The sequence below is a fragment of the Nomascus leucogenys genome, chromosome 17 (genome assembly GCF_006542625.1).
Source record: "Nomascus leucogenys isolate Asia chromosome 17, Asia_NLE_v1, whole genome shotgun sequence".
NCBI classification, from domain to species: domain Eukaryota; kingdom Metazoa; phylum Chordata; class Mammalia; order Primates; family Hylobatidae; genus Nomascus; species Nomascus leucogenys.
This window is the reverse complement of record NC_044397.1, coordinates 73,283,377-73,309,383: the sequence shown is the minus strand read 5'-3', so window position 1 is coordinate 73,309,383 and position 26,007 is coordinate 73,283,377. Positions and strand designations below refer to the sequence as shown.

The 26,007-nt window shown below is 37.1% G+C and overlaps 1 protein-coding gene across 4 annotated transcripts in view; it reads right to left on the bottom strand.

The window, feature by feature from the left end:
* Positions 1-26,007, bottom strand: part of PDE1C (phosphodiesterase 1C) — a 572,912-nt gene that overhangs the window by 97,954 nt on the left and 448,951 nt on the right. For all 4 annotated transcript variants that reach the window (XM_030796179.1, XM_030796181.1, XM_003270501.4 and 1 more), the window contains exons 7-9: positions 24,995-25,111; positions 15,645-15,785; positions 1,334-1,434 (exon numbers count right to left, since the gene is read on the bottom strand). In XM_030796179.1, the coding sequence (XP_030652039.1) occupies positions 1,334-1,434; positions 15,645-15,785; positions 24,995-25,111 (359 nt within the window). The remainder of the gene's footprint in view (positions 1-1,333; positions 1,435-15,644; positions 15,786-24,994; positions 25,112-26,007) is intronic.

Genomic DNA, 26,007 nt, shown 5'->3' with positions numbered 1-26,007 from the left:
CCATGGTCTCTGTCCTCAGAGCAAAGGTTCCACCCACAGACATACATTAAACAGTGCTACTCTATGGAATTCCCTGTATTAAAGGGAATTCTGTTCCCTTGGATCACAACCACAAAAAGCTGCTTTTCTGCTGCTGAGACTAAGTGAGGAGGCAAGAAGGTGGAACTGAAGCAAGTAGCTGAAGTTCTCTTATCTGCTTCCATTCAATTAAAATTCTCCTTCTGAAGAGAGATCAGACAATATTGTCTTCTTTTATGTACACTGTAATCAAGTTTTGAGTTCATTAAATACATGTAGATTGATTTAATGAACACAAACCTATCTAGAGTGTGCACCTGCTTTTTCAAGTGAAATCAGCAAGTATTTATTTGGTGTTAAACTCTCATCCCTCCCTGCTACATTCTTTCTCTTTGACTTACCACCTTTCCCCATACCCTAGCTCCTTCTGATTACTATGTCAAGGATAATGAACTAACTCTACTGTCAGATTCTCTCCAGTTCCACATCATTGTCTTAAGAGAGGGCAAGTTCTTAGGCTAGGAGAGGGCAAGGAAGGTTTTATCCTAAGTAGAAATGACAATTGACTGGTGCTATTGCCTGGAATTCTGTGCTGAGAGGAATACTCAGAATAAACCCACAGTTTAGTAAGAAAAAGTACCAAAATCAATTAACAATATTTGTTACAGGTCAGGAGGTTCCGAGTGGGGCACTGGGACCCATATTTAATGTCTCCGACGGGAGGTTTGTGTTTACCTGTGCAGTCCATTAGGAAGGATGCACAGGTTGCTCACGGTGAAGGTAGCCTACAGGAGACAACCTTACTCCCGGGGCCCTGTGCCAGGCAGTGATGCAAGCACTAAACAGAGCAGATATGAAATCAGAGAGGATGAGAAGAGATCGCATCAGAATCCCAGAGATCAGAGGGTAAGATTGGTCAATGTTGTTAATGTCAACAAAAACACTCTAATCCTCACTGTCCTTATTCATTTCCTTTATGTGTCATCTGGCCCTTTACATAAACTGCCCCATTTCCTGTTAGAAGTAGGTAAAGTATGTACAGAACATACATAAACAAATAGCAAACATTAGAATAGAGAAGAAAAGGATATCTATATGAGATCTGAACAAAATAGGAGAATTAGGAGCACATGGCTTCTTAAACTCTAAGTCTTGATTGAAGCTGACCAGACTGATTTCTCATTTACAGGTTCATTGTTTCAGAAACTCAAAATAGGAAACCTATGCAAAAGAAAGGTGACTGACACCTTTCTGATTTCTAAAACTGTCTCTCTGACCCCTCTTGCCTCTCTTCCAAACATTTAAACACCCTTACCGAGTCTGAATGTGGAAATTGTTGGTGGTTCCGGTATGCTCGTAGTCGTGGATGGCAGCTGAGAAGATTATAGCAAAGATCTCCAGCTCCGTCAGCCAGTTCTGAAAGGAGATTACAGAGCAATCAGATAATGTGTTTCTTTCTCAAGTCTTCAGCTTGCTGACAACACACCCACAGTGCTGCCTTTCTACCCTGCAGCTGGTAAGCTATTGCCAAACACAAGTTTTCTGAGAGACAGAAATAAGTTATTTTCCTGTGAAGAGACTTGGAGACTTGTGATTTGAAAACAATGTGTTCAGCAAGGTTGAATAAGCTAACTAGTAGTTTTACCTTTTTCAAGAAATCAAAGAGAATGAACCTGAAGACTTGAAAAGCCCTCATTGCATCCTCCCCCAACTTCCAAATAAAGTTCCTAGGTAGACACACACACACACACACACACACACACACAAAATTAGTAATTTGAATGCAATACCAAGAATGAAGAGTAATAGAAAACCTAACGTCTGATTATAGGAGGATATCCACTAGTAAGTGGGTAGAGACAGATGGAAAAATACTTGGCTTTCTGCTCTATGCATGCTGATGATGTTTGAAAGGACTTCTCCCCATCCACACCATCAACATTGGCTGTGGGTCAGTGGTTCACAGAATGTGTTCCTTGGACATGCAGATGGTGTCAGCCGGGAGCTTGTTAGAAATGCTGGCAAATTCTTCAGCCCCACCCCAATCCCACTGGATCAGAAACTCTAGGTTGTGGCCCAGCAATCTGTGCTTTACCAAGCCATCTAGATAGTTCTGATGCACACTAGAGTTTGAAAACTACTGCTGTGTTTCAAGCTTCCTTAACTGACTTCCATTTAATGGACTCTGTGGATTTACTTCCTATCACTTCTGTAAACTATCCTGCCCCATGCCCACACGACAGAATATGGCTGACTCAGGCCACCTTCTCATATCTTTTGCTCACTTTTGCTGCTAGTTAAATTCATGCTTACATGATTCAGTATGGTTTATTCTAAACCACATTTTAATAAATTGTATTTGTTATTATAATTATGTAATTAAATATGACACAAACCAATAAAATATGGACGCAAAATTGGCGTTGTTATTTCTGTAGAACCTAAGTTTAATGCTTTGGACAGACACTAAAAGAACTGCTGTCAAAATATGTGTGACAACTGTGAAAGAGCAGAAAACATTTATAGAAAAGTTAGAGAGCTTCTGCATTCAGTTTGCTTCATGCACATCTTTAAGTTCCCATTTAACTTTAAAGAGATGAGACTAGAAATCTTAGATAGGGGGAGGGTTGATGTAAGACAAATGTGAGTATCCAAATTGATGAACTCATAAAAGACCTGTGGTCTGAATTAAAGATTAGTGCATAAAATAGATTTATATGATTTAAGTTAATGCAAAATGAGTTAAAATGAACATTTAAGTGTTTCTAATTTCCCACTTAAGCTATATCTTTTAAACTACTAATTTTGGAGAATTATTGCCTTCTTTAAAAATTGGTAAGGGGAAAATAAACAAATGACATAGAACTTATGAAAAATACTTCAGAGTTGGGGGAAAAATGAGCATAAACATAACTTACGAAAAAAGAAACCACTATACTTTTGAAAATGATTCCTAACAGAATCCAGCATGAAATGTCAGGAAGCTTTCTGGCATCTTCAATAATACACCTTGAAAATACAAATTGAGGTACATGGAACGGAAAATCAAAGAGAAAACAGGCTAAGATGAAAATCATCAAAATGAGATGAAAAAAAGATGGGCAAGATAAGGAAAGATTGCAAGAAAATCAAAGCTGCGAAACCCCTTGTAAAGGCAGCAAAGAGCCTCCTCATCAGCCTCTTCATTGTCTTGGGGGCCCACCATGTGGCAGGCACTATGCTAGGTGCTTTTATATAGAAACCTATGTAACTCTCACAGCTCTGTAATCATAGGTACTGTTGTTATCCCCACTTGACAGATAAGGAAACTAGCCAGGGGGAAGTGCAGGACTCACTCAAGGTCACACAGCCAGTCATGTGACAAGCCACACACCACGCCTGCAGAATTCTCACTCATAATCTTACATTGTATTTTCTTTGGATCATTGTTCATGTGTTTATTCAATTTTGCATAAAATTACATAGGCATAAATTTATATTGCACATTTTTCTTGATATTATCCATACATATATTACATATGTAGGTTTTTTTTTTTTTTTCCATTTTGGCATTGTCTTTCTTTTCTTCCCCAATATTTTGTCCCCACCCATCTGTCCCTGGTTCCCTCTACCTCCTCTCCCACATATATCTCTTATTCTCAGGTCATGTAAAGTTAATTTCACATTTTAAAATAAGATTATGAATGGGAGACAGTGTAACATCTAAACGAATCCTAGTCACAGAACATCAGCCCAGGCAGCAGAAAGCATCTAAATAACAGTATAATTACAGTTCTCACATTACAACCATCACTGATGCTTCCCTCCTTACCCAAATAATTGAACAAAATCCTATCTTAGGTATAACCTACTTCTATTAAACCAAAAACAATGAGTGATTAAACAGGCATTCAACAACAACAACAATAAAAAACAAAACCATTGTCTTTAAAACTCATTTTAATACCTTAGTTTTTCAACAAACACCATGCATGCTTAGAATCAGTTATGCTGCTTTGGGGATAAGAAGAAAGAAAAGTGGTATCTGGGAGAAACAGTTTCACAGAGGACAGATGTTTAAGATGGGCCTTGAAAATTTGACAGAGAAAGAAATGAAGGTGGGCATTTTCAGAAGAATGAACTAAATGAGCAAGTCCCAGCAGCAAAAGCATGTTCACCTCAGGTAAGAAAATGATGCCCTTGACTGGAGCAGGAGTGAAGGCTGATTGAGGCCCTATGAGGTCAGGCATTAGAAAACACAGTGAGTGAGGAATGTAAACCAGATTCAGCAGGCAGTGAAGTTCACACGCAAGAGAGTCATGCCATCAGCTCCCCACTTCAGGAAGGATATTTGGACAGGAGGAAAGAAGGGAGATACAAAAGCAGGTTTTTTTGTTTTTTGTTTTTAAACAGGGTCTCACTCTGTTGCCCGGGCTGGAGTATGGTGGTGCAATCTTGGCTCACTGCAACCTCTGCCCCCAGGGCTCAAGCAACCCTCCCACCTCAACCTCCCAAGTAAGGGCTGGGACCATAGGCACCCACTGCCATGCCCAGCTTTTTTTTTTTTTTTTTGTATTTTTAGTAGAGATGGGTGTCTCACCATGTTGCCCAGGCTGGTCTCTAACTTCTGAGCTCAAGCAGTCCGCCCATCTGGGCCTCCCAAAATTCTGGGATTATAGGCATGAGCCACTGTGCCTGGCTAAAAGCAGTATTTTTAGATTGAAAAGTTCATATAGGATGTACAGACAGTGTGGAGGTAGAAGCCATATGACTTAGCAATTATCTGAATTTTAGAAGTGGTGGGAGGACCAGATGAGGTTGCAGTCAAGCAGAACAGTATGTTAGATGACCTCAACACTCCTAGCCTCACTGAGTGGCTAATTAACCCCGCAGGTGATATTAGATAGCATCACTAACAGAAACAGAGAAAGTGGGAGAAGCTGTTTTGGAGGAAATTGAGCTTCCTATTTTAATATACCTCAGATTTCCTTGCCTCTTCCAAATTAACTACTGTGAACCCAGAAGGTTTTGTGTCAACCCATAAGAAGTCAGAAATTAAAGTTCCACTGGTATTTTATTCCAGAATTACCAATTGGTGGCAAGATATAAGTCACAGATGCTATCAGTATTTTCCTATCTACAAAATATGAGTGTCACAACTAATTCATTTGAAAGGATGCTTTGATAACTGGTAACAGGGGACCTTGAGTTTTGCTGTGTATGACTCAAGAAAGCAAGCCACTTGTTCCTGAATATAGGGGCAGATGAGGAGACATGGGGTACAACAGAGCAGAGGAAACCTGAAGGGAAAGGACATGGCCAATTTTTCATTGTTAGAGGTGATACTACTAGCAAGTTGTGACTTTTCTATGTGAATGATAGAGTTTCTTTAGTAATCTGTTAGTTTTCCATGCTACCTTAACAAATGCTCAGTCTTGGAGGCTTAAAGAACACTTCCGGGCCTGGCGCAGTGGCTCACGCTTATAATCCCAGCACTTTGGGAGGCCGAGGTGGGTGGATCACCTGAGGTCAGGAGTTCGAGACCAGATTGGCCAACATGGTGAAATTCCGCCTGTACTAAAAATACAAAAATCAGCAAGGTGTGCTGGCGGGTGCCTGTAATCCCAGCTACTCAGGAGGCTGAGGCAGCAGAATCACTTGAACCCAGGAGGCGGAGGTTGCAGTGAGCTGAGATCGCACCACTGCACTCCAGCCTGGGTGACAGAGTGAGACTCCCTCTGTCTAAAAAAAAAAAAAACCACTTCCGTTTATTGGCACACAGTTCTGCCAGTCAGAAGCCCAGCCCAGTGTGGATGGGTTCTCTGGTCAGGGTATCCCAAGGCTGACATCAAGGTTTGGAAAAGTTTCCTTTCTGGTGGCACTGGGTGAAAATCTGCTCCCAAGAGTATTCAGGGCATTGGCTGAATTCATTTCCTTCTAACATTTTCCACAGTTTCCCTCTTCACCGTCAAGTTGGCAATGACTGTTGGGTCCTTCTCACACTTCAAACCTCTGACTTTGGCCATATCTCCTTGACTTTGATGAACTTATGTGATTACATTGGGCCCACCTGGAAAATCCAGGCTAATCTCCCTATTTAAGTTCTTCTGATTGTTAATCTTAATTGCATCTGCAAAATCCCTTTTAAAATCCAATGTAACGTATTAATAAACACATGTGACACCAGAGAACAAAGGTCTCAGGAGCCAAATGTCTACCAGTTACAACCCCTAATAAAATTATTTGGTACTCTTCAAACAAAATGTAATTTTGATATCCTTAGTCTTTCCTGTATTAATTATGGTAATGTCATAAACGACCAAAAAATAAATAAATAAATAAAAACAAGATACACAGCTTCTCCTTTCTGAAAAAAAAAAAAAAAAAAAAAAAGACAAAGAAAAAATTACTGGCACCTTGCTTGACAAAAGCAAGGACAATGGCCAACGGATAGTTTTGGAGTTTGAAATCTTTTCACCTAAATCAAAAGTACACTAGATCTTAGAGTCTAATGAACATCTATTCAACCAACAGATAGCTCTTCAGTTTATTTCTGTCTAAGGATTTTCTCTTGGAAATGAGCAAAATAATTCTGAAAGGATCCAAGTATCTTCTAGGCACTTAAGTTAAACAATAATGAGTAATACAAACAGATTACAACGTTTTATATTTACAAAGTATTACTGTTGATGTTGAAGCCCAGACACCAATTTATCAATGGGTTGTTTTGATTCTCTATGTGTCTTACAATTTATAACACTGAAATGATTTAAAGCATTTTCTTGCTCTTGGTTTGTAATGAAAGGTTAGAGTAACAGTATGTTCTCCATTCATCAGAATGCTCCCCACTGTTTTTGTAAGCTCACAATGAAAGAAGTTTGTTTTGAGCTGCATTTCAAAGAGAGAGTAGGTAGGAAATAGTTTCTATATTTAAGAATCATTCTAAATATGGCCTGAATTGATCATGGAAATTCAACGGCAAATGGAAAATGAGCTCATTTAAGAATAGCATGCAGTAAATCATGATCACTGCTATGATACAACATTTATGTTAATGATAACTTGTATTGGCATAAATACTGGGTGTTTTTGGTGAGAGCTAAAGAAGCTGTGCATGATTCACTTTTATGTCCCCAGAGTCTACTCTGCACAATAGGTGTGTTGAATAGATGAGTTCAAAGTGCATTTTTGCATCCATTTTCATCCTCATCACAATACCTGGAAGTAAGTGCACATGAGGATACTGAGGTGTAAGAATATAAGAGGCTTTTTTAAAATTTTTTTTATTTGTTTTGCCAAAGGCATATTGTAGAAGCATGCTTAATATTTAAATGCATGGCCTCTGAAGTCAGAGCTCGGACCAAATTCTGGCTCCCGTACTGTACTCAGTTGCTCAGACTGCCATAACAAAATAACACGGGCTGGGTGGCTTAAACAACAGAAATTTATTTTCTCACATTTCTGGAGGAGAAAAGTCTAAAATCAAGGTGTCAGCAGGACTGTTTTCTCCTGAGACCTCTCTCCTTGCCTTGCAGATAGCTATATTCTCTCTGTATCCTCACAATGGACTCTTCTCCCTGCAAGTGCATGTCTGTGTTCTAATCTCCTCTTTCTCTAAGAACATCAGTCATAATGGATTACAGCCCATCCATACGACTTCATTTTACCTTAATACCTCTTCAAAGCCATCTCTCCAAATACAGTCCCATTCCGAGGTCCTGGGGACTAGGACGTCAATATATGAATCGATGAGAAATACAGTTTAGCCTATACAGCTACTTTATAATAGCATAATTTTAATTTCTATGAATTAGAGATTTATCTTCTTTAAAATAAGAATAATATCACTTGTAATGGGAATCACTTTTGATTGCCCAACTGTCCTTTTTTTCCTTACTAACAATGTCTCTGATTTTGTTTGAGATGGCAGTGTGTCAGACTTCCCTATATATTGCAGTGGCCATGAGACACAGTTCTGGCCAATAAAACAGAAGTGAAAGTGGCTAATTCGGATTTCTGGATAGCTCTTTAAAAGTGGGCAGATTTATTTGGTTTCCAACTTCTGTGCTTTGTATTCTGCCTTATCTTCTTACCTGGATTTGCAAAGGTACATCAGCTATTTTACAAGCATAAGGACAAGAGCTACAGTCAAAGAGGTGGGAAGGACATTGAGAAGGCTGTTGCTGATGAAGAGCTGCCATGCCCTCCCTAGAAGTCTCTTTGGACAGACCACACAAATACAGAGGATGCCCACACCCCTGACCCATCTAACCCACCTGGACATTCACTTACAAATATGTTCCAACAACCAAACTTCACTAGACAGTTTGAGGGAAAAAAGAAAATAGTGTAAGAAGATTCTCATAAACAAATAGCATATTCCCCATGAGTTAAAAGAGATAATTCTATTTTTAAAAAGACTTTTAAAAGAAGTTTTCAAAACGTGTAGGTACATTCATAAATATGTAAGGTCGCTAAGACAATAGCACATTCAAAGGGCAAAAAAAGAGAAGTTCCTGAAATTAAAAATATTGCTAACTAAAAATATTAAACAAACAGGTTGAATAACTAGAAGGACATATGAGAAGGCCAAACTGATAATGTGGAAGAAAGAGTTGAGGACATCTCTCAGGAGGTATCATTAAAATACTGAAAGACGGGAAAACATGGAAGAAGCTAAGAGGTACGAAGATGGATTCAGAAGGTCTAAGAGAAGTGCTAGAAGCAGACAGAAGAGAAAACAGACAGGGAGAAATAAATAAATAACAGAAAGTGTTTGGCTTTCTTCTTTCCAAGCACATAGTAGGATTAGACTTTCTGGCCCCTTTATGGTTGGGAGGGACTGTGTGAGTCATTTTGGCCAGCGAGTTGTGAGCAGAAGTGATGAGCAGAGTTTCTGAGCCATAGAATTTAAATACAGATATAGGAAGACCAGAGCTCCTTTCTCTCTACCGTAATGCCTGACAACACTCAGGAGGGTGGCTGTTTAGAAAACCTAGGCCCTTGGAGTGAGAATGACACAGGCAGATTCTTTAACTCACTGTTACGGGAAGTGAAAAAAAGCAGATGTTATTTCTAAACCATTGAGATTTGGGGATTGTTTGATCCTGTAGCAAAATATAGCCTACCCTAAGGAAAACACTCCAAATGAATGAAAACCTTAGGAGTGAAGAAGATGCATTCTCCCACTAGTATTTTACCTTATGTTATTTTTAAGAAAGTCTATATGTAAGGTCATACAATTAAAAGGCAATCACAAGTTTTGAAATATTTCACATATATGATGAGTGTTGTTAGTCACGATTACTTATGTTTAGTAATAATAATAACTATCATTTACTAATATTCTACTGCATGCTAGGCATTAGGTAAGCATTTTTATTAAGAATATTGAGAAATTCAAACATTTTCTCAGCAAAATATTAAGTTCTCAGGAATGGAGATGTCATAACCAAAGAAAATAAAAGTGGTTAATACATAAGGAAAATGTTTAATTTACTAGTATTAACAATAAAAAGTAAAAACAAACATACACATATGAAACTTTAGTGGGAAAATATTGCTATGCAAGGAGGCTAACCAGAGTATCATTTACAGTAGTGAAAAAAAATTTTAACTGTTTAAGTGATAGAATAACCCAATAATGAACTATTAAGATTTTCTTATAATAAATATATAATGACCTAGGGAAACTATAATAATATATGATTTATTGACTATATGTATATATATAGAGAGAGACTATATGTATATTGACTATTGACTATATATATTTATGATTTATTGACTATATATAGACTATATATATATATAGAGAGAGAGAGTCAGGATCACAGTATTATAGACTTATTTATCCTATTTGTTTCAATAAAATAGGATATTAGCTATATATATAGCCAATGGTACAATAATGTACAATGTACAGTAATGGTACAATATCCTATAATATCCTATATTATAATATAGGATATATTATATATCCTATATTATAATATAGAATATATTATATATCCTATAATATAACTTTAATAATATAAATAATATAAAGTTATATTATATTATAGGATATATGACATAATATAATGTTACAATATCCTGTAATGTTCTATCCGATATCCTAAAATGTTCACAGCTCACTTTACCTAAGTAATGGTCTCATAGAGAAGTAATTTTACAAATAAAATTTAAACAATTTTTAACTGTTTAAGTGATAGGATGACCCAATAAGGGTCCATAAGATGATCCCACTACTGGGATGACCCACTAGTGTTAACAAACAAAAACTTCAAACAGTACAGATATAAAGTTCCCTTTGGCCATTACTCCAGGATGAGAATCTCCCCAGAGGTAACGACTATCTTCAATTTATTGTTTATCTTTTTAGATGTTTTTTAATATACTTTCATATATATCTATGTGTATATACATGTGCTTTGTTTAATAATATACATCATGTAGAACATATTTTTCTACAACTTTTTAAATTTAATAATACATCTTGAATTTTAGTCATAGAAATCTATGGTATTCCAGAGTTCTAACTCCCTATTGATAGGTATACACTCTGTAATTGTTCACTATGGCAAACATTGCTACGATGAATCTGACTGTATAGGCCTCTGTGATTTTAGTCATAGAAATCTACCGTATTCCAGAGTTCTAACTCCCTATTGATAGGTATATACTCTGTAATTGTTCACTGGCAAACATTGCTACAATGAATCTGATTGTATAGGCCTCCCTGGGTACACTTGGAAGTGCTGGAGCATTGGTATGTATATTTTTCCTTATAGCAATCACTGCAAAATTGTTTTCTTATATGACTATACCAATTTACCCTCAGATGAGAAGTATATGAGAATATAATTTCTTCTCAATCAGTGGTTCTCAACCTGGGACAATTGCCCCTCCAACCAGTGGTTTATGTGGCAAGGTCTGGAGACATTATTGGTTGTCATAACTGGAGTGGGGAGTAGTGCTACTGGCATCTCGTGACTACAGGTCAGGCGTACTACTACACTACAATGCACAGAAAAGCGACAAAGAATTATCTGGCCCCAAAGGTCAATAATGCTGAGGTTGAGAAACCCTGCTCTACATCCTAACCAACAGTTAACATTATCAAACTTTCAACATTTTTATCCATATGTATATAATGGATTAAAATTGTATAAGTTTATATATCCTTGGATACTAATGAATGGTGCATCTTTTCATATTTCTTTTATTGATTAAATGTATTACCTTTTCTGTTAATTGCCTGTTCATATTGTTTGACTGAATTTGTGTCATTTTCCTGATTCATTTATACAATCCGGATCTTAATCTATGTTCTCTATGTATTTTCTCCAAATGCTTACTTCATTAATTTGTTTATGATGCTTTTTATACTACAAAAGTTTTTAACTTTAATGTATTCAAATTAATCAATATTTTGTTGTATAACTCTTGTGTTTAAAAGCTTAATTTTAAAAAGAATGTCTTTTTTCAAGGCTATAAACATATTCTTATTTTTTCTTCTAATATGATCAAATTTTTACTTTTGTATTTACATCTTTAATTCATTTGTCAGATTTTTTGGGGGTGAATGACTCGAAGTAGAATGAAAACATTCTGTTTTTTCTAAATAAATAACTGTAGCCAAAACATTTTTTAAACTGGGTGATTTTCCCTATAAAGTTGTCTATAGTCATGTCTTCATGTTCTCACCTGCAATTTTTTCTTTATTATACTCTAGTCAGTGTTCCATTCTCACCAAACCACTGAGACAACTCATGTCAAGGTCAACAATGACTTCCATGTTGCCAGAGTGAATGGTCATTTCTCTGTCCTTATCCTACTTGACCATTGGCATGTCCCATGCAATGCACTACTCTCTTCTTGAAGCATTCTCTTTGCATGGCTTCCATGGCCCCAAACTCCCTTGGTTTATACTCCATGTCACTGGCCACTTTTTTTAGTTTCTATTGTTGGCTGTAATTCTTTGCCTTCATTTTGATCTTTGGAGTGTTCCAGGACTCACTTCAGAGCCCCTTCTAACTATCTATTCACTCTCTCTTTAGATAATCTCATCTAGTTCCATGTCTTCTTATACTATTGATATGCCCAAGACTACCTAATCTACATGTTTATCCCTGACCTCCCCTGGAACTCTAGCACCCTTTTTCTTTCTGCTTGGCCTCTGTAAATGGATGTCTACTAGGGATCTTAAAACTCTACGTGTCTAAATCAGAATTCTTGATCCTCTTTCCTCCAAAACTTGGTTTGCCACCAGGCATTCTTGTCAACTGTTTATCAAACCAAGAATCTAAGATGTATTCTCGATTCCCCTCTTTAATGTTCCAAATCCTATTCACCACAGTTGTCCTTTTAACTCTGTCTCAGAAACAGCATTTTCTTCACTCCATCCCAGCAGCATCCTTCCTAGTTCAAACTATCAGCATCTCTTCACTAGACTTCTGCAGAATTTTCCTAGCAGGCTGCCTTAAAATCCATTCACCACAGTAATCCTTTTTGAATCTTTATAAGGTCACATCACTCCCCTGTCTAAAACTCTGTAGTGGCTTCTTACTGACTGCACTTAGGATAAAATTGGAACTCATTAATGTGGCCTGTAAAGCCAGACCTGATCTAGCTCCTGCTTCTTCCTCAGCCTCATAATGCACCCCTGTCCCCATCATGTGCTGTTCCCACCAGGCTTGCCTTACTTCTGCTCCTTGAGTGTAGCAAAGTTATTCTCTCACAGGACTCTTGTACTAAAACCCTGCACTAACTCTGTGGTCACACTCATCTTTCACTCTTAGCATGGCTGAAGCCAAAAAACACAATTATCTCAGCTTAAATACTATCTCCAGAGAGAGTCCTTTCCTGACTATCTAATAAAACACCCAGCTTTCCCTGGGTAGGTCCTCTATTTTAATTCTCTACAGAGTATTAATAACATTTTCTTGATTGCTTCCCATTGGTCTCTTCTATCTGTAACACCAGAATGTTAAGCTCTACAAGAGTACTGATATCCTCTTAACTTGTCCATTATCTTAGTCCATTTGGGTAGCTGTAACTGAGTGCTATAGGCTGGGTGACTTATAAACAACAGAAATTTATTTCTCACAGTTCTGGAGGCTAGGAAGCTTAAGATACTGAATGCCATAGGCCGGGTGACTTATAAACAACAGAAATTTATTTCTCACAGTTCTGGAGGCTAGGAAGCTTAAGATCAAGGCACTGGTAGATTTGGCATCTGGTGAGGGCCTGCTTCTGGATTTATAGATGACTGTGTCCTCACATGGCAGAAGAGGGAAGGGAACTCATTTTTATAAAGGCACTAATCCCATTCACGACAGCTCCATGCTCATGACCTAGTCACCTCCCCTAGGCCCCACTACCTAATACCATTACACTGGAAGTTAGGATTTCAAGAGAGGAATTTGGGAGAACACAAACATTCAGTCTACAGCATCCCATAATAAAGGACCCAGCATGTAAGTTCTCAATAAACATTTGGGTTTATTTTTTTAAAAACTCTAATCAATTGTATTGACATATTTGCCTATTTTTTCACAAACAGCACATGCTCAGCTTCAGTAGATATTGTAATATCTAAGAGAGTAAGAACTATTCCCCGTTAGATTGTTCTTTTACAAAATCTTTTCTAAGGTTGTGAAATACCTATTTTACATGAATTTCAGATTCGGATTATCATGTTTCATATTAAAATCCTTGAAACTTTGAATTTATAGATTTGAATTTATGCTTTGAATTTATAGATTACTTTGAGGGAAATTGACATCTATATAGTACTGAGGTTTCACTCACATTAAAAACATGATGCCTCTTCCGTTTATTTAAAGATCATTTTTGTGCCCTTTGATTTAGTTTTACAGTTTCCTTTTTATTGTTTTTGAGGCTCTTATAGGTGATTTATATACTTTTTAAAAACTGTTGGGAATGTACGTTTTTCTATTACACTCGTTAATTTCCAGTGCATAGGAGAGCTCTTTTATCTAGACCTATCGAGGTATTTTATTTGATCTAAAAGGGCTTTATTTTATTTTCTAAAGGAGATGATCACATTATTTCACAGAATGTATCTTCAACTTTTGAAGATATATTGCATACTGCATTCTTGAGGCTGAGACTTCTAGAAAAATGCCAAGTAGGAGTATTACTGTGGGTATCCCTGTCTTGCTCCATGTATTCATGGAACCATCATTCAATATGATGCTTGCTCTAAATGTTTGGTAAAAATCTTTTATTGAGTTAAAAATGTTCCCTTTATAATCTTGTTATAACTTTAAAGAGTGTTTTAAATACTATTTTTAAGAAATCAGCTTTATAATAAGGAAGAACTGAAAAAATGATCATGGGTTTTAGGAAAATTCTGCAATGTTTTAACGATAATGCCTAATTGTTGAGCTTCCTTTATGAGGCAGAGTACTTAATGTTTTTGATACTTTATTCCTAACCATCAAAGCACTTCCACAAAGTGGAATATTTTTCACCATTTTAAAAAAATGAGGAAGTCTTCACTCAGAGACTAAGTAATTTATCATAGGTCACAATATCTAGTAAGCAATTAAGCAGGGATTTATAGCCACTGTATCTAGCTCCAAAGCCCACAATCCTCCCACATATTCCATTTTTAATTCAGTGAGATATTAGGCCAAGTCTTTCAACAGGCACTGGAGGAAAAGATAACAAATGTGCCCTGGGTTTATGGGCTAATTGATAACTATACCCAAAGTATGTCTATCTTAATGTCAATTCTAAAGGAGATTTCAAACTAAAAAGTCATACAGACCTGTTTTTGCCTTTAATGGTTATATCTTTTTAAATGAATGGCTTACATCAAGGAAAAAAAAAAAGCAAAGACAACCAAGTTGAGCAGGTCAGTAAACACAGAACACAGATTCAAAAACAACTGAAGATGGTGCACGCCTATAGTCCCAGCTACTCAGCAGCCTGTGATAGCAGGACCACTTGAGCCCAGGAGTTTGAGGCTGCAGTGAGCTATGATCTCACCATTGCACTCCAGCCTGGGTGATAGACTGAGATTTCCATCTCTTAAAAAAATTTTTTAAAGCAAAACCAAAAACATCTGAAGAGCTAAAATGTTGGGCCAAAAGAAGCAAGAAACATTTCAAATGGTTAGAAGTAAAGATTTACCATTAGGTTAAAATAATCAAAGGCATACAAATAGGATGTGAATAACTATAGTCCCTGTGAAAAAGACCTAGTGGTTTAAACCAAAAGCTAACTTTGCGTAACATGGTTGCCAAGTACATTGAATACAATTTCAGTATACATGAATATCATTGTTACTGACCATAGCAAAAGGTTAATAGTACCACTCTCCATGTCTAGAAATAAGTATTTAGTTGTAGTCTTTATATTTAAATTGGTTATAACCCAGTGAAGATGCAAATCACTGCTAGGTATTTATCTCATCAGGCTCAGGATGGAGAAAATTTCAGAGGCAATGGGGAACTCCAAGACTTTCCATATTGGTTAGATTACTCCTGGGAAACAGGAAGTCCATGAAACAATGCACGACTCGTGGCCTCCACCTCATCAGAATTGGAACAGTCACCATTAAAAACTCATCCTTACATCTTTTGGGGAATCTAAGAGTTCCTATCCCTACTTACCGCCACTCCTGTCTTATAGAGGAGGTAATGCACTGTCTGTGTAACATCGGCAGCGTGCATTAAGTTATGGTAAGGATTTTTGTGCTTGCTGTATCCCACTTCCAGGGCCTCCACAAATGAGACAAGTGCAGAAATGGGGATCTGAAAGAGAGCAGTAAGGTTAATTAACTAGTGACTTCACTGCTTTCAATGGAGACACAAAAGTCTAAGGCACGAGGACTGCTTTTTCCCTGAAGGCATAACACATAAGGAAATTGGAACTTTACACAGTTAATAAGAATTACTGACAAAATTATCAGATAATTTGAAAATCTATCAGGAAGTCCTTGGTTGAGGAATAGCCTGCCTTGTAAATTTTTCTTTGTTGCTCATTTCAGAATCCCTGAGAAATGACATCTAATCATTTTAAGATACTTAGTTTCAGCAACATGTAAAGCAGTAATTTTTAATACACGCATAGAAAACTGAGTTGTTGGTGACTATGTTAATTTTCTGTATTTCCTTGTCCTCCTCTACTCATAAATACCCTTCCCCTCTAACCCTAAGGGAAAAAAAGATGCTACACAGGACACCAAACAATGTTGTAAATAACACTGAGGAATTCAAAAATAATACTAATAACTAGCACCGGCTTGTGGAATCATTCACTATTTGCAATGTAATATCAGTAGAATGAAATCTTCCAAATTCTAAGTCACTAACAATAAATTGCCAAGTAACAAACATAAGAACATAGCCTGTTCCTGTTCCCATATATAACAGACTATCGCATTTTGGTCTTGAGTTTTGTTTTTGCTTGGTTTTGGGTTTTGATTTTGTTTTGTTTTTCTTATGTGTCCAATGTATATAACCACTCCTTTCAAAGGGCATTGTTTTCAGGCAGTTTATATTTGTCTTGCAATAATTTTATAACTTAAGATTTTTGTGCACTTTGTTTTCCTACCAATAAATGAGATATGCTGCATAGTATGTATTCATTTATTTCTCAACGAATAAAATACTTCAGCCTTTATTTGCAACTACCAGTCACTCAGAATATTTCCAATTAGATTGTTTTTCATCTGAAATATCTATAATATACATGCCTTCCTTTTCTATGTAACAGCGAAGAACATTGAAAATGCATGTACAAAATAAAGACATCCAGAAAACATTCATTGTATTAGTTTTCTGGATCCATTCCATGGTTCAGGGTAAATTATACAATATAAGGCTAGGGGAAAAGGAGAGGATGTGTCTTCCTGAGGATTAACAATTACATTTGTGAAAAAAAAAAATAAGGAAAATGCTAAGTTAATGCTCCTGAGATTCCATAATCTGTTCTCCCTTGGTCATATTCTTCCATTTTACCATTTGTAGATTTTTAAAAATTTAAATATAACATTTAAGAGGTCAGAGATGAATTCATTACCATTTTTAAAGATAAAGATCCAATGAACCTGGGCTCCTTGGGTTGTTTTACAGAGATCTAAGAGTCGCTGAAAGATCTGTGTGTGTGCACAGGAACTTTGTTCCAAGGAAAGTCTCCAGCATCCTCTCCAGCATCCACAAGATTTTCATACAGATTTCCGATGCAAAGAAAAATTAAGGACCTAAGGACCATGGCCATGAAGTATTTGTGGTCATATAAAGACATATTTCCTCAGTGGGAGGGGCTTCAAGATGGCTAACTGTAGGCATCTGGCACTCATCTCCTCAACAAAAAAGAACCAAAATAGCAAGTAGATAATCACATTTCAAATAGATTACCCAACACTAGAATTCAACAGAGAAGTAAGAGGAAACACCTAAAGCAAGGAAGAAGAGGGAATCAAAGCATGGGTTGGCTGGAATCCTGGAGAGGCCATCTCTCCAGCGAAAAGAAAGGTAAGTGAGTGACGGCTAGCAGTCCACATTCCCACCTTAGACTCCTGTATCCTAGCTACCAGAAAGCCCCTAAACCCTAGCAGACCCTGAGACTAAGACAGGGAGCTGCCTGGAGATCACATGAAGACATTGCTCCATACAGGGAGCTCATGCTGGGTCCCACACATCCCCTAACCCCCTAACCAGCTACAGCAAGGCACCATATTGAGAGCCCAGCCCCCATCAGACTGCATACTACCTGGGAGCTCAATAGTCCTTGTATCTCCATATCTCTGGAGCCCCAATGACATTCTCTGCCTGCAGCCACCACTGTGGCTGGCTGTTGCCTCCAGGGATGAAGTATGAACCATCAGCAAAGACCGCACTGCCCCCAGGAACAAACCCACCATGCATGTTCATGCACCCTAAGGACAAAACCCCCCACCTGCAGCAGCTTCCACGGAGGGCTGCTGCAGCCATGACCAAAGCACAAGTGAAGTGCATACTCCCCAGCCACCTGTATACAGCTGCTGCCACTGAAAGCAACAATACCCTCCACAGTAGCAGGGCTGCAGATCCAACAGGCCCAGCTCCACACCTTCCAGTGCCTCAACACACCATCTGGGGGCCTGAGGATTGCCTTGTCCAGTCCACCACTATTGGGAACTGAGTACTCCTCTCAAGCACCTGAGGTCAGGCCCACTCAAACTGATGCTCCCATCACAGCTGGCACCCACCTGCACATGCCACCTGTGAGCCTGGAGACAGGCCCACCTAGCCTGTTGTAGCCACCTCTATGATGCTTGGAAATGAGGGGTTAGTCTCACTACTGCTGCTTCCAATGCTCATGCCATGCCTACTGTTCAGGGGACTGAGAAGCCCCCAATCCACTTGGCCCACTGCTGCCACCACTGGCTCCTGAGCAAGCCACCTGGAAGCCCAAGAATCAGGCCTCTTGGACCTGCAAACACCAGTGCAAGTGTAGAGCTGCCTGGGGCCCAAGGCATGGGACAGGCATGCTTGGCCCACCACTGCCACTACTGGGGCCCAAGGTCAGGTCCAACTGGCATCCCATCTCCAGTGAAACTTCACCACAGCCTCCACTAACAATTACACTCTAAGCTACTGAAGAAATCACGTACACTGCTGACACGGTTTACAGCCAAAGGAATCATACAAAGACTGCACTACTACACACAGCCAGAATCAAAGCCAAAGTTCTCTACTCAACCAACATCATAGATACGTCTTCAGGAAAAAGTCTTCCCATGTGAAAGCAAATTTTAAAAATGGAAATAAGTGAATGTTAAACGAGATGTACGGATATTGACATAAGGACACAAGAAACATTTATAAAGCAAGGTAATACGACACATCCAAAGGATCGTACTAATTACCCAGCAAGAGACCCCAATCAAAATGAAATTTATGAAGTCTTGGATAAATAATTCAAATTATTGATTCTAAAGAAGCTCAGTGATATACAAGAGAATACACAAAAGTAATACAAAGAAATCAAGAAAACAATTCAGGATATTAATGATAAATTTACCAAAGAGATAGCTATCATACAAATTAGCAAAGAGAAATTATGGAATGCGATAATTCATTTAATGAAATACAAAATACATCGGAAACCTTCAACAGTAGACTAGACCAAGCAAGAAGAAAAAAATTCAGAACTAGAAGACAGGTCTTTGCAAAAAATGCAGTCTGGCAAAAATAAAGAAAAAAGAATAAACAAAGCCTATGTGGTGAATGAGCCACCATTAAACAACCAAATATTTGCATTTTCAGTGTCCCCAAAAGCAAAGAGGAAACAAAAGAGTCAGAAAACCTATTTAACAAAATACTAGTGGAAAAATTCCCAAACGTAGCAAGAGACTTAGACACCCAGATACAGGAAGTTCAAAGATTCCCAAACGGATACAATTCAAAAAAATCTCCACAGTACATTAGAACCAAACTGTCAAAATCAAAGACAAAAAATTCTAAAAACAGCAAGAGAAAAACATGTAGTCACTTATAAGGAAATCTTCATCAGATGAACAGAAGATATCTCATTAGAAACCCTACAGGCAAAAAGATAATGGGATAATAGATTCAAAGTCCTAAAAGAAAAAAAAAAGCCAACCAAGGATGCTATATTCAGCAAAGGTATGCTTCATTAATGAAGGAGAAATAAAGCCTTTCCCACCCAAGCAAATGCAGAGGGATTTCCTTATCACTTGACCAGACCTACAGTGAATGCTTAAGAGAGTCTTACACCTGGAAACAAAGAAACAGTATCTACCATCATGAAAATGCAAAAGGAAAAAACTCACTGGTAAAGCAAATACACAAATGAGGAAGAGAAAAGACCCAAATGTTACCACTACAGAAAACCACCAAACCACAATTATAAATAATAAGAATGTAAGAAATGACATACAACACAATCTGAAATTAATTAATAAAATGACTGGAATAAGTCCTCACATATCAATAGCAACCTTGAATGTAAATCAATTAAACTTACCACTTAAAAGATAGACTAGCTAAATGGATTAAAAATAAATCCATGATCCAACTATATGTCACCTATAAGAAACTCTTTACACCTGTAAAGACACATGCAGCCTGAAAAGAAAAAGACATAAAAAATATTCCATGCAAATGGAAATCAAAAGCAAGCAGGAGTAGCTATACTTGTATCAGATAAAACAGACTTTAAGTCAAAAATGGTAAAAAGAGACAAAGTCATGGTATAATGAAAAAAGAATCAATTCAGCAAGAGGATATAACGTTTCTAAACATACACACACCCAACAGTGAAGCACCCAGATGTATAAAGCAAATATTACTAGACCTAAAGAAGAGACAGACTCTAATATGATAACAGTTTGAGACTTCAGCACTCTATCATAGCATCAAACAGAACATCTACACAGAAAATTAACAAAGTTGGATTTAAACTTCACATTAGACCAAATGGACCTAATAGACACTTACAGAACATTTTATCCAATAGCTACAGAACACAAATTTTTCTCATCAACACAAAGAACATTTTCCAGCCTAGACCATATGGTAGGACACAAAGTAAGTCTCAAAAAATTAAAAATCAAAATAATATCAAGTGTCTTCTCAGATCACAGTAAAATAAAACTAGAAATCAATAACAAGAGGAAATTTGGAAACTGTACAAATACATGGAAATTAAACATGTTCCTGATTTACCATTGGATTAAGAATGAAATTAAGGAGAAAATAAAAACATTTTTAAAGCAAATGAAAATCTAAACATACCAAATGCTATGGAATACTGCAAAAGCAGTGCTAAAGGGAAATTTTAGCAATAAATGTGTACATCCAAAAAGTAGATAAATTCCAAATAAACACTCTAACACTGAACCTCAGTGAAAAAGAAAGCAATATCAAACCAAACTTAAATTAGTAAAAAAAAGAAATAATGAAGATCAGAGCAGAATTAAATGAAATAGAGACTAACAAAACAATGCAATGGAGCAATGAAATGAGAAAAGTTGTTTTTTTGAAAAGACAAATAAATAAATTGCTAGCTAGACTAACAAAGAAAAAAAGAGAAGATCCAAATAAACAACATCAGAAGTGAAAAGGGAGATATTACAACTGATAGCACAGAAATACAAAAGGTCATCAGAGACTATTACAAACAACTATGTACTAACAAACTGGAAAACTTAGAGGAAATGGATAAGTTCCTGGACACATACAACTTACCAAAATTGAATCATGAAGAAATTGAAAACCTGGACAGACCAATAACGAGTAATGAGTTTGAATCAGTAATACAAATTCTCCTGAAAAAGAGAAGTCTAGGACCAGATGGCTTCACTATCAAATTCCTCCAAACTTTCAAAGAAGGACTAACATCAGTTCTCCTCAAACTATTCCAAAAAATTGAGGGGCAATTTCTCCTTCTCCGTAACTAATTCTACAATGTCAGCATTTCCCTGATACCAAAACTGGGAAAGGATTCAACAACAATAAAACAAAACTACAGGCCACTATCCTTAATGAACATAGATGAAAAATCCTCAACAAAATACTAGCAAACTGAATCTGCAGTGCATCAAAAAGATTATACACCATGACTGAGTAGGATTTATCCCAGGGATACAAGGATAGTTCAACATATGCAAATCAATAAACATGATACATCACATATCAAGAGAATGAAAGACAAAAACCATATGATAGTCTCAATAGATGCAGAAAAACATTCAATAAAATTCAATATCCCTTCATGATAAAAACTCTCAACAAACTAGGAATTGAAAGAACATATATCAATATAATAAAGATCATATATAAAAACACACAGTTAACTTCATACTGAATGGGGACATCTTGAAAGGCTTTCCCCTAAGAACAGGAACAATATAAATATCTCCACTTTTACCACTCCATTCAACATAGTACTTGAAGTCTTAGCCAGAGCAATCAGACAAAGGAAAGATATAAAGGGCATCCAAATTGGAAAAGATTAAGTCAAATTTTCTCCCTTTGCAGGCGATATAATCTTATATCTAGAAAAACCTAAAGACTCCCCCAAAAAAAGTATTAGATCTGATGAATTCAGTGAAGTTGCAGGATACAAAATCAACATACAAAAATCAGTACCAGCTGGGCACAGTGGCTCACACCTGTAATCCTAGCATTTTGGGAGGCTGATTGCTTGAGGCCAGTAGTTCAAGATCAGCCTGGGCAACATAGTGCAATCCTATCTCTATATTTAAAAAAAAAATAAAATAAAAGTTTAAAAAGTCAGTAGTGTTTCTATACGTGAACAATGAACTAGCCAAAAAAGGAAATCAAGAAAGCAATATCATTTACAATAGCTACCAAAAAAAAAAAATACCTAGGAATAAATTTACCCAAGGAGGCACAAGAATTCTCTAAGGAAAACTACAAAACAATGATGAAAGAAATTGAAGAGGACACAAATAAATGGAAAGACATCCCATGCTCGTGGATCAGAAGAATTAATATTGTTAAAATGACCATGCTGCCCAAAGTAATTTACATATTTAATGCAATCCCTATCAAAATACCAACGTCATTTTTCACAGAAATAGAAAAAATATATAGGGAGCCCGTGAAGAGCCCAAATAGCCAAAGCAATCCTGAGCAAAAAGAACAAAGCTGGAGGCATCACACTACATAAATTCAAAATATGTTACAAGGCTATAGTAACCAAAACAGCATGGTATTAGTATAAAAGCACACAGTCCAATGGAATAGAATAAGAAACCCATAAATAAATCCACATATTTGCAGCTAACTGATTTTTGACAAAGGCACCAAAAACTTACAGAAAGGACCCTTTCTTCAAGAAATAACTCTGGAAAAATTGAATATCCATACATAGAAGAATAAAACTAGACATCCATCTCTCATCATATACAAAAATCAACTCAAAATGTATTACGGACTTAAACATAATGCTCAAAACTATAAAACTACAAGAGAAAAAAACATTTCAGGAAATTGATCTAGGAAAAGATTTTATGGCTAAGACCTCAAAAACACAGGCAATAAAAACAAAAATAGACTAATGGGACTATATTAAACTAAAAATCTTCTGCACAGGAAACAATCAACAGAGTGAAGAGACAACCTGTTAAATAGGAGAAGTATCTGCAAAATATTCATCTGACAAAGGACTAATACCCAAAATGTACAGGAAACTCAAACAACTTGGTAAAAATAACAAATAATCCCATTAAAAAGTGGGGAAAGATATAAATAGACATTTCTCAAATGAAGACATATAATGGACAATGGGTACATGAAAAAAATGCTCATTATCACTAATCATCAGGGAAATGAAAATCGAAAGCACAATGAGATATCATCTTACTCCAGTAAGAGTGGCTATTATGGTTAAGAAAAAAAAGATGCTGGTGAGGATGTAGAGAAAAGGGAACACTTCTACAATGTTGGTGGGAATGTAAATTAGTACAGTCACTATGGAAAACAGTGTGGGGATTTCTCAAAAAAAAACAAATCTAAAAGTAGAACTACCATGCAATCCAGCAATCTCACTACTGCGTATTTATAAAAAAAAAAAAAAAAAAGAAAAGAATCAGTGTATCAAAGAGATATCTGCACCCTCATGTTTATTGCAGTACTATTCACAATAGCTAAGATATAGAATCAAGCTAAGTGTCCACCAATGGATGAATGGATAAAGAAAACTTGGTATACAAACATAATGGAATACTATTCAGCCATAAAAAAGAATGAAATCATGTCATTTGCAGCAACATGGATAGAATTGGAAGATATTACATTAAGTGAAATAACCCAAGCATGGAAAGACAAATAGCACATGTTCTCACTCACATGTGGGAGCTAAAAAAGTTGATCTTACGCAGTTAGAGAGTAGAATGATAGATACTGGAGGCTGGGATGTGTGTGGGGGTATAGGGGGTTGGTGATAAAGAGGGATTGGTTAATGAGTACCAACATACAGTTAGATAGAAGGATTAAAGTCTAATGTTCCGTAGCAGAGTAGGGTGACTACAGTTAACAAGAATGTATTACGCATTTCAAAATAGCTAGAAGAGAGGACTTGAAGTGTTCCCAACATATAGAAATGATAAATAATGCGGGTAATGGACACCCCAAAAACCCTGACTTGATCATTACATAGTCTATGTGTGTAACAAAATATCACATGTACCCTATAAATATATACAATATTTGTACCAATAAAAAAATAGGTACCTCTTCAAATACACAGTCCCCAGGAGAAAATAAAGAACTACATCTCCAGAGAAATCAATATGTTGTACAGAAAAAGACTTGTGTTTTCCAGAGGCTCATCCCTTTGATGAGGGAAGTCAGAGGAGCTTGATACCATAGATGGTGGCAGATGACTACATCAACTCCCCGAGGATCTGACCCCATCTCGAGAGTCTACAGTATTAGAAAGCTGTAGGGAGTTGAACACTGGAAACGATTCAAGTTCTTTATGTAAAGTTGAAGAATTAATTTGAAGCATGAATGGCTGGGAAATACCAATGACCTGTCACAGATGATAAGTGATAGTATTTGTCTCAATGAGCCAAGTGGTGGGAAAAAAAAGGTTTACAGAGACAGCAGATGCTCACTCTGTCTCCATTACTGCCCCTCTGACAGCATTGGTTGATAGGACACAAAGTCATGTGGAAATGAGACCTTTGGGCAGAGCCTGAAAGGGAGCTTGGTTATTACAGGCTTTGGGTTGTACTTCCAGGAAGACCGGAATCTAAATGGGTCTCTCCTGTCTCTTCCATGCCACTAAGACCCACCAGCAAGGGCGCAATCAAAGTCACCCTCCACAGAGGAATTCATAGCAGTGGCTATCCGAAGGATGCTTCCTCAGTCGCCTGGAGCAGTTTTCATTCCGCATATTAAAAGAGTCTGAACCCAAAAGTCATATGAGGATAAACATATGCATGTAGTTTATTTATTTTTCTTTTTAAAGAGGTACTGACCTTGAAACGGCTGATCAGATCATAGCGTGTGAGTAGTTCATAGAAAATAAATTTCAGTGCATGATCCCCACTGGCCTCATTGAGGGAAAAGACATCAAAGGACCACTTGTCCACATCCTGCAGGACAGGGTGGGGAGAAAGAACACATTAGCCCACAGTCACTTACACACCTACCAATCTCCTCACTTTCAAGTCCGCCTGCAGCCCTCACTGGAGATTTCACAGTGTGACACTCAAACAGACTTTCCACTCTCAAACTTTTTCCAATCTGACTAGTCTACATAGTATTCACTGTTAAAACAATTAGTCTTATTACTAATAAAAATAGCCATAATTTATTGAGTACCTACTGTATGACAGGCATTATGGTTGGTGATAAATATGTAAATTATCCTGAAAACACCTCTAAATGATAGATATTAGTCACATTTTATGGATAATAAAACTGATAAATTACCTAATTTCCCTAACACCCAAGGTGAGTAAGTGCTGGAGATACAGGCAGGGCCAGAACACACACATAGGTTCGATGCCTAATATCAGTTGCTTTCCATTAAGCCCTGCAGCTGCTACTGTTTAATTCACTACAGCCTATGGTGCTTCTCTTCTCTGAACTTCTCTCCAATCCCTTGACACTATCCAATGAGTTCCTCTAAGTTTACAGTTAAGAATGTGAACTCATTTAGAAGTGTTCAGAAACATGCATGATGTAGAACACAAAGTAATATGCCACATCAATCTAAGCTGCTGAGCTGAAACCAAAAAGAAAGCATTCATTTAATATGGCAGAAAAATGCTACCATTTCTGGAGTCGCTAGTCTGGGATCTTGTCCTCAAATCTGTTAGTCGCTTTACTGAAAAAAAGTAAAAGGAAAAACTAAACTGAACACACACCTTATATACCATCCCTGAAGTTCAAAGTTTTTGCCTGTAAATAGCTACTCCAAAATATATGTAAATACAGTCTGTTGAGCTTTGGCTTATCGTAACCAACTTCTTGTGCATGTAGTAAA